This window comes from Sminthopsis crassicaudata, chromosome 2 (assembly GCF_048593235.1).
Source record: "Sminthopsis crassicaudata isolate SCR6 chromosome 2, ASM4859323v1, whole genome shotgun sequence".
Classification (NCBI taxonomy): Eukaryota; Metazoa; Chordata; class Mammalia; order Dasyuromorphia; family Dasyuridae; genus Sminthopsis; species Sminthopsis crassicaudata.
Window position 1 is genome coordinate 272,545,947 of NC_133618.1, and position 14,094 is coordinate 272,560,040.

Here is a 14,094-nt window from a genome sequence, read left to right on the forward strand (position 1 = left end):
TTTATCATTTAATCAGAAGCAAATTTCTCTAAGTAGAAATCAAACAAAACTATCCATGTTGAGTTAAACCACTGGACTATTAAGACCAAAAGAGGAAACAAATAAGAGAACACACCACCAACCTCCTCCAGAAATGAACACCCTTGAGAACAAGAGGAATATCCCTTCACAAGAACATTTGACAACAGTTGTAAAGAGTTAGTATTAAGTCTTGAGAGTCTTAAGAGCAGTATCACAGTTTCATGAATGTTGGAATCTCATTTTCCCCTTACTCTGCATTGAAATACAAAATTTCTTTACAAGGATAGGAATAAAGAATAATTACATATAATTGTTCCCTATAGCAGTTAAACAATGCATACAACACAATTACTCAAACACTAAACACAATTATTAACATAAAAGCATTAGGGGAATGGAAACTTACTGGTAAAAAGTTTATTTTGTGGTGCTTCTTTGAACTCCTTTGAGGATGAAATCCCAATCTGAACAATGAAGATATATGGTCCATCTTGCCAAGTTTTAATAGCAGCATTCGTTGCCTGAAGAAAAAAAATCTTTTAAGTCTGTGAGAATTAAGAACACAAGCTACCCACAAGTCTTTTAATTTTATTACTAAAACTTAAAGAGAAACTAGGGAAAAATTCTTTTAATCTGGTCCATTACTATTAAATTTTATGTATGCCTGAAATATATGTGTGTACATGCATATATATATATATGCATGTACACACATATACTTACACGCATACACACAAAGAATAAAACACTAGCTTCAAAATGATTTAAAAAACAAGAATTTACAAGATTGTTTTTATTGTAATAGACTTTTTAAAAATACAAGCACTGAACCACACAGAAGTATTTAATATTTTCTAACTACAATAAGAAATAAAGATAATTAGAAACATTAAATGAAGTTAATTCTAAAATTGATAATCCTCTCTTCAAAATTATTAAAAGATCCCTTAATCTCCAAATTAAATGTTCTTTTCTTAATCCTTATCTTTCTTGAAGTCTCTTCAGCCTCTAATATGACTGTCCATCACCACTTTCTCCTTGAAACTCCTTTCTCACAGTTTCCAAGATCATACTCTCTCCTGGTTTTCCTTCTGATTATTCCTTTTTTTCTCTTTTGCTGGATCTTCATCTAGGTCATATCCACCAATGGTAGGTGTCCCCCAGGACTATCCTAAGTCTTCTTCTCTTAACCCTCTGTACTATTTCATTTCATATAGATAGGAACTCTATGCAGATAATTTTCAAAACTATTTGTTTAATCTTTTTCCTAACTTCCAGTCTCATATCTCCAACTGCCTATTTCAGACATTTCAAAATGGATATCTCACATTTTAAATTCAACATGTCCAAGGTTGAACTCATTATCTTGTCCCTCATTATCTTCCCTTTTCTTACCTTCCCTGATACTGTCAAGAGTGTCATCATCCTCCTGGTCATCTAAGCTCACAACTTAGGTGTCGGCCTCTCTCATCTTATATCCAATCAGTTACCTACCAAGTCTAACCATTTCTATTTTTATAATATCTCTCCTCTAATAGTGCCATTGTTATGATCCAGACCTTCATTGCCTCACAGCTAGACAATTGCAAGAGCCCACTGGTTAGTCTGACTAAAAGACTTCTCTACTCCATTCTTCAAGTCTGTCCTCACTATAGAATATCTCCCCTCAATCACCAAATTAATCTTCCTAAAATGCAAGTCTAGACAAACTAAACCAATCTCAATGCCTCTATTATCTTTAAGATGAAATATCAAATTCTCTGTTTGGTTTTTAAAGCCATCCATAATCTGACCCCTCCCTACATTTTCAATCTCCTTACACTTTACTCTTCATCCAATGAAATTGGCTTCTTTACTATTCCTTAAATAATACTCTCCATTTCTCAATTTAAAACATTTTCACTTGATGTCCCCCATGCCTGAAATTCTCTTCCTCCTAAACTCTACCTCCTAGTTTGCCCGATTTTCTTCAAGTCTCACCCAAAGTCCAAACCTCTGCAAGCAGCTTTTCCCAGTCCAGCTTAATGATAGTGCCCTTCCTTTGTCATTTATCTCCAATTTATGCTGCATATAGCTTATCTATATATAACAATTTGCTTGTTGTCTCCCTATTAGAGTGTGAGCTCCTGGAAAATAGGGACTCTCTTTTGTATTCCCAGCACTCAGAACTGTGCCTGGCCCATAATGGACACTTAAATAACTGGCAACTGAATGAAATCCTAGAATACTAGGTTATATATTATTTGGGTTCTTTTTATCATTAATTTGAGAGATTGAAAAAGAAATTAAAAAAAAAATTTTACAACATGTAATCAGTGGAATAGGTTAGGTTCACAGGACAAAACAGCCAATAACTATAGAAATCTAGTGTTCGACAAACCCAAAGACTACAGCTTTGGGGATAAGAATTCACTATTTGACAAAAACTGCTGGGAAAACTGGAAAGTAGTATGGCAGAAAATGGGCATTGACCCATACCTAACACCGTACACCAAGATAAAGTCAAAATGGGTTCATGATCTAGGCATGATATTATAAATAAATTAAAAGAACACAAGATAGTTTATCTCTCAGACCTGTGGAGGAAGAGGGAATTTGTGACCAAAGAAGAACTAGAGATCATTACTAATCACAAAATAGATAATTTGATTATATTAAGTTAAAAATTTTTTCTACAAACAGAACTAATGTGGACAGGATTAGAAGGAAAGCAAACTGGGAAAACAGTTTTTACATTCAAAGGTCCTGATAAAGGCCTCATTTCCAAAATACATAGAGAATTGACTCAAATTTATAAAAAATCAAGCCATTCTCCAATTGATAGTCAAAGGATATGAACAATTTTCAGATGAAGAAATTGAAACTATTTCTAGTCATATGAAAAGGTGTTCCAAATCATCATTGATCAGAGAAATGCAACTTAAGACAACTCCGAGATACAACTACACACCTCTCAGATGTCAAGAAATGATAATGACCAATGTTGGAGGGGATGTGGGGAAATGGGAGTTGTGAATGGATCCAGCCATTCTGGAGAGCAGTTTGGAACTATGCTCAAAAAATTATCAAACTATGCATATCCTTTGACCCAGCAATGTTTCTACTGGGATTATTTCCCAAAGAAAAGGACCCACATGTGCAAAAATGTTTGTGGCAGATCTCTTTGTAGCGGCAAGAAACTGGAAACTGAATAGATACCCATCAATTGGAGAATGGCTGAATAAATTGTGATATATGAATGTTATGTAATATTATTGTTCTGTAAGAAATGACCAACAGGATGATTACAGAGAGGCCTGGAGAGACTTATATGAACTGATGCTAAGTGAAATGAGCAGAACCAGGAGATCATTATACACTTCAACAACAAAATTATATGAGCATCATTCTGATGGAAGTGGCTCTCTTCAAAATGAGAGGATCGAAATCAGTTCCAATTGATCTGTAAATGAACAGAACCAGCTATACCCAGTGAAAGAATACTGAGAAAAGAGTATGGGCCACAACATAGCATTTCTGCTGTTATTGTCTGCTTGCATTTTTGTTTTTCTTCTCAGGTTATTTTTACCTTTTTTCTAAATCCTTTTTTTTTTTTTTTTTTTTTTTTTTTTGTGCAGCAAGATAACTGCATAAATATGTATACATATATTTTATTTAATATATACTTTAACATATTTAACATGTATGGGACTACCTGCCATCTAAGGGAGAGGGTGGAGGGAAGGAGGTGAAAAGTTGGAACAGAAGTTTTTGCAAGGGTCAATGTTGAAAAATTATCCATGCATATACTTTGTCAATAAAAAGTTATAATTAAAAAAAAAGAAAGAAAGAAAAGAAATGATCAGCGGGATGATTTCAAAGAAGCCTGGAGAGACCTACAGGAACTGATGGTGAGTGAAATGAGCAGAATCAGGAAATCATCATACACGACAACAACAAGAGTATAAGATGATCAATTCTGATGGACGTGGCTCTCTTCAACAATGAATTGATTAAGACCAGTTCCAATTGTTCAGTGTTGAAGAGAGCCATCTACACCCAGGGAGAGGACTGTGGGAGCTGAGTGTAGACCACAACATAGCATTTTCACTCTGTTGTTGTTTGCTTTCACTTTTGTTTTCCTTCTCAGGTTTTTTTTTTCCTCTCTAAATCCTATTTTTCTTGTGCAATATAACTATATGGATATGTGTACATATTTTGGATTTAACATATATTTTAACATGTATTGGAATACCTGCCATTTAGGAAAGGGGGTGGGGGGAAGGAGGGGAAAATTTGGAACAGAAAATTTTGCAAGGGTCAGTGCTGAAAAATTACCCATGCATATGTTTTGTAAGTAAAAATCTATAATAAGAAATAAAATAAAAAATAAAATTTACAATATGGCTAGTAACAACAATCCATAAATATCAAGGTTGATTTTGTAGAGAAAGTGGTAGCTTCTTAGAACTATATGACTCTAGACTGCTCCCTTAGATCTTTCCTAAAACAGAGTAATTAGAACTATATTTACTTACGATTCTAAGTGGGAATAAGCACATGAATTTTACAAGTCAGTCAATTAGTCTTAAATGCCTCTGCATTTGGTAATAAAGGCACCAGGACTAGAAATATGAAATAGATTTGGGAGCAATAGTTCAAATGACCTGAAGAAATCAAGTCAGACATCCATCAAAGGTAACAGAGATTTTGCTATTTATTACTCAAAGGAATACAAGTAGGCAAAGCTTAGAATCACACTAAGTAACCAATCTGCTTTTGGGAGATACAACTTTTTATAGCTCAGGGGAGCCTGTGAGGGGTTAGGAGGGAGAGAGAGAGGAGGGGAAGGCTGGATCTAGGAGATTTAAGGGGAGGAACCAGGAAGGAATTGGATAGTTCAGAGCAAGAAAGAACAAATAACAGCAGGATCTGGGGAATGATAAGGATGTGTATTGAGAAGTTGAGATTATCTTAAAGACAATCTGAGAAAAAGTGAGTTCCCATCAAGGTTGACCACAGGAACTGAATGGACTGTTTCTGGCAATTCCTGAGAATAAGCAGTCTGATCCACAAGTCCATCCAGAGTTCCCATCACATATCACAGTTAGAAAGGCAATGTGGCATAGCAGTTAGCATTCTAGTTTTAGAATCAGGTAGATATAGGCTCAAATCCCACCTCCCCCTCTTACTATGTGTGTGTAAACACTAAGTCACCAAGCATCTCTGAGACTTAAGCCATGTTCTATGACTAAAAGAGTAGTTTTCCCACAATGATGTGGGAAATATGATATATCTATTATGACCTTCAACAGGGAGAACAAAGTGTCAAAATTGTGCATACCTATTCTTACAAAAGTAACACAACTAACATTATTTCAAAAAGGATATTTTAGTTAATTTCCTTCTGAAAACTCTGTTCTTTTCTGAGGTTTTAAAAAATAATTTATTGAATACAATCTAACATTAAAACTTAAGTTGGAGGGGCAGTTAGGTGGTGCAATAGATAGAGCACCAGCCCTGAAGTCAGGAGGACCTAAGTTCAAATCTGGCCTCAGGCACTTAACACTTCCTGGCTGTGTGACCTTGGACAAGTCACTTAACCCCAACTGCCTTAGCAAAAAAAAAAAAAGAAAAAGAAAAAAAAAACTTAATTTGGACTCTGGCTACACAAAAAGATCCCTTACTAAAGGTTCTTCTAATCAATACAGCAAAGATTTTCTAACCACAAAATAATTGGTTGTAAAGCATTTGAGAGCACTGTGCTAAATTAAAGGAAAAAGAAAAATAAATGCTTCTTAGAAGCCAAGGCCAGAGAACTCTAGAGCCATCTTAGACTACTAAATATTCTTAATAAATGATAGAACTATATTCTATGCAAATTTGATGCCATTAGGCTGACCTTCAAGAACAGTGTGGTCCTGCTTTACTTTTCATTATTTTAAAACTGTCTAACACAGAGAGATCACATTGCTAGGACTTTAAATTACAAAACCCTAAAAAAGCTTTAAGTTCAACTAACCCAAGGAGAAGACAAGTATATCATATTTTCTATTCTGGATTCAAAACTCTTCATCAGTGACCTTTTCTACTGAATATAACCAACCAGCATGGAGAATATTGTGAGTACAACCAGAATTACTAATTTGGGCCATATCAAGAATCAATTTTCCAAATTCTCTTCCATGTCACATCATAGCAAAAACTGCAGTTCTCTTTAGAATCTTAACACTGAAAAGCCAAATTCAAGAACATATTGAAGATAATCAAAACAAATGAGGCTCAGTACTCTAAGTAACCCCCTCTTCTCCCCTTTCCACACAAATATACTTACAGGCTTTTCTACAACAGCCGTATGATTGGTTCCATTGTACCTAACCTATAAACAGAGAAAAACAAGATAAATTAAAGAGGAGAAACATCTGCTCTCCCTTCAGAGATTAAGAACTAAAGAAAAACAATTACCTCTTGTTTTCCTCCTGCTAGCACCACTGGATGCACAAAATCCCCAGAAAAACTCTATAAAAAAAATTTTTAAACTTAAATTTATCAAAAGCCTTTAACAATCTTAAGAAAATATGGTATATCAACACATCACAGAAACTCTTATGGCAAGAGACAATTCTAACTTCAAATGCAGCAAAATGCAACTGACAAACAAAAGCATTCTTTATTGATCACATTCACAAAGTGAAAGCCATCCAGAATTAGGAAAACTGTATTAAAACCTAGTGGCCAAACTGTCTAGACAACTACATTGTGTTTATTATTTTGTTCCAGCACATTGCCCTTTTCATAAGCACATTTTTGTCCTGAATAAATAAGGTGTAGTCCCAGTTTTGGTGAAGGGGAAGAACTTCATTAACTTCATTAGCATAGATACGTCTGGCCTAGCTAAGATAGTAGCAGCCTATGTGATAATAAATTTAGGGACCTGAGAGATCATCTTATCCAATCCTTTCATTCTGCAAATGAAGAAACAAAAGGTCACAGTGGAAAAGTGACTTTGTTACTTAAGTTAAGTGGTAGAGCCCATTTCAACTCAGGTCCTCTTAAGAAAATCCAGCTCTACTTTTATCATATCATACAGCCTCTTATTAAAGCTGATCTAATGAGTCTGACTAGGAAGTAAAAAAGCTCTAGATTTCTTGGCCTCCATAACAGAAGCTTTATTGTCCCAAAGAACAGGGAACAGTAACACAAACAAATATTTTCATTTTACTTCTTTTTCCTTTTTTCCCCTATTATCTTATACATCCCATAACTGACATTTTGCAAGATCCACAAATTCTAAATGCTGACATCTACACAACCTTTCCAATTCTATTATCAGACTTCTTCATCCTGCTGTAAGCAACCATTCAGACCTTCTTTGCCAGAAATTATGCAAATGGCAATTCTAACACAAAGCTCAGTTTTCTATTAGCTGTCCAAAGCAATGTACACATTTCTTTTCTAAAGAATAGGATATATAATGTGACTCCAAGGTAAAAAAAAAAAAAAACCTCTTCTTTACAAAGCAAACAAATAAACAACAACCCTGAAGCATTTTCAATTTCAGGCCAGGAATAATTAAGCCCAATAACGCCTGATTCTGGGAGTGAAATGTCAGTTATAAATCAATGAGGGAAGAACTATTTTTGGTTATTTTTTCCATATTTACATACAAATAAACATGTACCTCCTCTTTTTTGGAAATATATCTATAAGTCATTGTTTGTGAAAGTATCAGTACATGCTTCCAAATTGTCCTCGGATAAAATGTTTTTTTTTAAAAAGTCCAGGAAGTCACAGAACATGAATACAGTATAAAATTACCTCCATCTCATTTCACCACCACCACCACCCCACCATCATCACTACCCCCAGTTTTAAATACTACCTGTGGTTTAAAGAGTTCACTGCAGTTCTGGAACAAGGTTGATAACATTTCATAGGACCCAGGCCAACCTGACCGTTCTTCCTTGGTGCTTCCAAAATACTTTTCTGCTTGTTCATCCTGGCAAGACAAAAGACCAAACAGCAAACACTTTTGTTGCAGAAATATTTATCCTTTTATAAAAAGGCCTGCAGAAAATAACAAAGGTGGACTTTAGGCTGAGCAAAATATTGGGAGTTCCTACATCCCAAGAAATTAACATAATTTCTGATAATATGTCATCCAATAAAAATTATTATACCAAATCACATTTATGTAATCTGAATGTTACATTTGTTGCTTTCAACATCCATGGGAAGTAGGCAGGAAAACATTCATTTTATTCCTTTATAGTTAAGGAAACAGGCCCAGAAAGGTTAACTGTCTTGCTTATGGTCACACAGCAAGTCCTATTTTCAAGTAAAATTATTTCACAAAGAAAGGGAATAGTGACTAATTGAGGCTTGAAAACTACAAGATTCTTTTCTTAACAATAACCAAGAATTTAAATGTTTTGAAGTCCCAAAGAAGAATGAACTTGGTCTAAAATGACAAAAAAATATACATATCTTCTCATAGGCTAAGAAATGACAAAAAGATTTTAGCCATCTATTCTTCTTATCCTAAATTCAGTTCCCTATCAACTCTTTGAGGCTCATACCTAAATCTTGATCCCCAACTCTGACCTCTCTCTTTCAAGTTCTATTCCTACATCTCCAAATGGTTGATGAACATTAGCATTTGAATATCACACTGTCATTCAAAATAATATTTATTACATTATTAACTTGCATTATCTATGAAGGGTTTGATAAACAAAGAAACTTCAGTTCATACTTCGTCCATTTCCCTCAAATTTCATATGAAAAGAATCTAAATTAACGTTTTATAGTATATCCGATTAGAAATCTATTAAAAGACATGCTATGTCATCTGAGAATCCTAGCAATTCTAACATTATCTATCCTTTTCTCATCATTTCAATCCTCACCCACAATCTTCTGCCTAATCTTTTCTAAGTGTGCCAAAACAAACATGTACATCTCAATTCACTTCAAATCCAAGAAATAGTTAGAATTTGTATTCTAGCTGATCAAAATTGATCTGAAAATTAGGTACCAAAGGCTAAAGGTTTTATATCATAAAACAGAAGTCATGTATAAAGCATAGTTTATGACAAAATGGTATGGCCAACTAGCATTTATTACTTGTAAATAAAGTAAAATCATCTTTGAGAAGAAATAACAGGAAAACAAAAAACAAAAAAAGGATTACATCAAAGAACTAAAAAGAAAGATAAAGTCTAACAAGGTTAATTAGAGCAGCAGTGAAAAGACATCATCAAATGAGGCAGCATCATACATGGAGAGAGCACTCAACTAGAAGTCAAAAAATTTGGGGCCCACATCTGATTCTACCAGTAACTAGCTGTATGACACTGGGCAAATCATTTAACCTTTCTCTACCTCAATTGTGAAATGAAGGTGATTTCCAAAGTCACTGCCAGCTCTAATATTGTTCAATTCTATGTCTCTTACCCCAAAATTGAAGACTTCATTGTAACAGTTACAAGAACGTAAGTACCAGGTCACATTGAAACTCAAGGATGGATCACAAGATTCTCCTTCAACTATAAAAGAGGAAATATATGTCAGTAAAGGCAATTACCACAAAAAAAAAATCTTCCTATCACATTGTCATAAATCTCATTTACTCTCTGTAAATATTAAAGAATTGCATTCTTATTTTAATACATGCTAAGTAGAGACAAACTAAAAAATATATACATCTTCTTAAACCAGATAAAATTACTGCTGTACAAAAGTATGGCCCAGTAGGGCAGTGCTGCCCTATATTAGTGGTTTTCAATTTCAAGAGACTAGATACTTTGCTTTTTAATGCCTAGAAACCTCCCCAAACCCTGTTGCTATGTCATAGAAGATTCCATAGGCGATACAATAGACAAAAGTTAGGCCAAGGCAAATCAATTTTTATTAGTCACCTACTATACAGTTCTAGGTACTCTACCAAGCATTGAAGAAAGTACAAAAAGTAAATAATATGGTTCTTTTCTTCCCTTAAAAAGATTTTCATCTAATTAGAGAAGTGAGCTATAAATAACTAACAAATTAAATACCATAAAAGTTCTTAACAGTACAATTTAATTTAAGACAACAAACATTTACTGCAAGGAAAACACTGTGCTACACATTAAGAAGGGATACAAAAACTGGTCCAGAAGTCTACTGGATGATCCAACAGGCATAAAATATTGAGAACAGAAATAATCGTGGACAAGGAGAGAGCAAAGGTGACAGAGACAAGTATTTTAGGCACAGGAGACCCATTGTATGTGAAGGATGAGATGGAAAGATTAGACCAGGATGTTTGGAACAAAGAGCCTAATGAAGAGAAATGTGAAAGAAATCTGGAAAGAAGGTTAGAACCAGATTGTGAAGGGCTTTAAATGCCATTCCAAGAAGTCAGTATTTTAGTCTAAAGGCATAAGGAAGCAACTGAAGATTTCTAAGAAGTGGAAGAACATGATCAGAACACTGACTGTAATCTGGAAAGTGCATTCACCTATGTATGTATGTATGTAATTAAATGTTTAATGAATAGCACAAGTACATGCTGTTTAGCTTTAAACCCTTCCCAAACTGGTCCTATTTTAACTTTCCAGTTTTCTTATATTTTATTCTCCTCCACATACACTAGCCACCTAACTGCTCCTCACACATGATCCACCATCTCCTATTTTTATCTGGCCTTTTTACTGGCCAGTATTACAGTATTATGATATTAATGGCCAGTCCTAGGCCAGTAATATTCACCCTCCTAATTTCTACTTCCTCACTTCCCTGACTTCTTTCAAAACTCAGATCAAATGTCACCTTCTGCAGGAGGCCTTTATATAAGTTATATATGTGTTGTCTCCCATACTAGATACTCAGCTTCTTGAGGTAGGGTCATGTTTTCACTTCTTTTATATCCCAAGTTACTGGGTTCTAAGTACTTAATAAATGCTTTTTGACTAATTGAAGCTGTGTTCAGAAAGAAAAAAAACACTGGAGACTAAAGAACCTTCATGGAAGAGGAGGGACTAATTAAATGTTGAAGAATTGTAGGATTTGAACACAGTAGAAGATATAGTATAACATGAAATGATCAAGGACGCAGAGACAGAAAAGCTGCAAACAGGACTATATTCTTTCAAGGAACCACTCAGGGAACCCTAAACTCCATTAACCAAAGTCTAAGAGGTACTGAGAATGAGCTCAAATCCAAAAACTTGGATTATGATAATTCCAGTTGTGCCACTGACTGGGTGTGGAAACCTGGTTAAGTCACTCAAGTTTTTGGTACCTTTGTCCTGGTACCTGTGAGAGTAAAGAAAGATCAACCCCTCCCTGCCTTCTAGAGATTTGGAAAGAAGCAATGCAATTACACCTATGAAATTAACGTCTAGTTCTCAAGAAGATATTACATAAATCTGTTACTTATTTTACAAATAAATTTCCATAGGGAGAAGGCATAGGAAAGAAGGTAAAAATCATCAAAGCATTTTACAGGGTTATTAAATTATCAAATGTAGCAAATAAAAGGTCTGTGGAAATCATAAAAACTTCATTAGATTTAAATTCTTCAGAGTAAAAATTGGATATTTTAGAAATTTGATCAATTAAAGGTCAATGCCTTTAACAAGTCAAAAACTGGAGATACATTCAATTAATCCTTGATAATATTGAGTTTAAGGGTTTACCTTGAACACTCACTCAATGACTTGAATAAAGGTTTTGACTTTAAGAGAAAATTTAAAGCACCCATATCAATTTATATAGATCCCTTAGAAAAATTACATAAATAACTAGTAAAGAAAACAAATTACACAAGAGCTACAGAAAAAGTGCTGCAGAAATACAATGTAAATATTAACTGCCCACACAAACTCTAAAAATTCTATGAAATGTAGATACTATATAAAGCCTAAATAACTTTGAGATTTAATTTTTATATGAAAATTATGAATAGCAAAAAGAACCTAAAAATTGTATAAGGCCAGGAAGCTAACACTTGATTATCTGCAAGGGTCTTTTGAAAAAAAAAAAAAAACCTCTAAAAGTTACCCAATAACCTCATTAAACAATGATGTGTCAAGAAGAGTTATTTAATTTATGTAGAAATTTTTAAAGTCACCAGTCAAAAAAAAGTATCACATTTCCTATGAAGTATATCCTCATCTGCTACAAGCAATGCACATATGTCCTAACTTATTTCATTTATACCTCATTTTATACTGAAGATAGGAGGGAAGACACTAAGAAGAGTCTGTCCTCTCTGTACAAAGACTCAGAAATGAATAAGACAGAAATAAAAGAAGTATTTTCCCTTATTTCTATATATTGCTTTCAACTACCATATTTCTTTCTAAAGTCAGAATCTGGTGTTTTTTTGGTTTTTTTTTTGAGGCTGGGGTTAAGTGACTTTCCCAGGGTCACACAGCTAGGAAGGGCTAGGTGTCTGCGACCACATTTGAACTCAGGTCCTCCTGAATTCAGGGCTGATGCTCTATCCACTGCGCCACCTAGCTGCCCCCTAAAGTCAGAATCTGAAAACTCAATATAAGCTTTTCTTTTATGCTCAATGGAATGAAATAATCCTAAAAGATTAAAATAAACCTATTAATTAAAACCTGTAGGGAGCCTATAATATTATTTATGTCCCTAATAAAATCCATAGTGTATTGTTAAATATTTTTAAACTACTCTAAAAATGTGATATTAATCAGTCTCAAAGTTTTCTAAATTGCAGGGGAGGGAAGGCATAAAGGTAAAAGCAATGATACCTCTGGCACTTACTACTGTAAACAGACTCCATTCAATCATCAAATAACCAATAAGTTTAAAGAATTACAAGTTAGTAGAAAATATCTAGGCAAGGGCTATTTAAAATCCCTCATATTTAGACTTCAGTTTATATACTAAAGGTATACATACCTGGAACTTGCAACTAAGGAGAAGTGAAACATCTCAACAAACCATTTTTTTCTATATTTCCTTTTATTCATTTGAGTAATTAAATTTAGTCCTACTAATTTACATAGGTCCAAGTTTCAGAATTTATAAAATATTTTCAGCACACACTAAAGTTAGGAATTTTTTTTTTTAATTATCAAGAACATAATGAACATAGCTATCATTTTTTTAAAATCAGAAATCAGATGGCTTTTAAGAACTCACAATTTAAGTAGATAGTGGTGTTGTTGAAGAGGATCTTTCCAAAACTGAAATACTTCTTCTTCTCCTGAAAAAAGAAAAGTAAAAAAACAAGCTAAGGCAGCATGGTATAGCGATTAGAAAAATGGTCCTGAAGTGAGGAAGACCTGAGTCTATCATGTCTCCAAGACATTCAGATTATGTGCAACTAAACAAGTTTCCACCTAATTTTTCAGTTCCCTCTGAAATTTCTCTAAGACTACAAATTTCTGAGGTGACAACTTAATTAGTAGAACAAGTCCATTACCACCTATCATCACCATTATCAACACTATCACCCCTCCCCCTAGTTCCTAGACTACTTTAGTGAGAAGTCTAATTCCTGTCTCCAATAAAGATAACTAGACTAACAAACCATTTGATAATACATTTTAATTTTCTCCAAAAAGAATATCACTAGCTGGATAATTTAAATCTTGCAAAACTCCAACATTAGTTTTCTACATTGGAGGGGGTGAAAGGGAAAGCATTTATTAAATCCCTACTACATGATAGGCACTATGCTAAATACTTTACAAATATTTGATTTTAGTCTTACAAAACTCCTGGGAGGTGGATCCTTTTTATCACTTTCATTTTATAGTTGAAGAAATTGAAGTACCTGTCCCAAGTCACACACCTCTAAGACACTGTGGCTATATTTGAATTCAGGTTTTCCTAGTTACAGGCTTAAGACTATCCCCTTAAACCCTAGCTGCCTACAGTTTTACTTCTTTCTTTCCTTCAAAGGCAACTCCTAGAGGCAGGGGTGTATTTTTATTTAATAGAAGGTGAACTAAACACTCTAGGAAAGCAAAAGCTAAACAAAAAAGTTAAATCTATTTTCTGATTCTCTCTTCTCACACATTTCCTTTCTGGAGGAGTCATGGCCAGTCTACTATTTAAATTAAATTGAAGACA

The 14,094-nt window shown here is 34.1% G+C and overlaps 1 protein-coding gene across 6 annotated transcripts in view; it reads right to left on the minus strand.

The window, feature by feature from the left end:
* TMEM87A (transmembrane protein 87A) overlaps positions 1 to 14,094 on the minus strand; it is a 35,889-nt gene that overhangs the window by 20,160 nt on the left and 1,635 nt on the right. For all 6 annotated transcript variants that reach the window (XR_012486402.1, XM_074289375.1, XM_074289377.1 and 3 more), the window contains exons 2-7: positions 13,159 to 13,222; positions 9,457 to 9,548; positions 7,883 to 7,999; positions 6,466 to 6,519; positions 6,335 to 6,379; positions 428 to 542 (exon numbers count right to left, since the gene is read on the minus strand). Coding sequence is in view for 5 of the 6 variants with exons in the window: in XM_074289375.1 (XP_074145476.1) it covers positions 428 to 542; positions 6,335 to 6,379; positions 6,466 to 6,519; positions 7,883 to 7,999; positions 9,457 to 9,548; positions 13,159 to 13,222 (487 nt within the window). In the remaining variant the exon portion in view is untranslated. The remainder of the gene's footprint in view (positions 1 to 427; positions 543 to 6,334; positions 6,380 to 6,465; positions 6,520 to 7,882; positions 8,000 to 9,456; positions 9,549 to 13,158; positions 13,223 to 14,094) is intronic.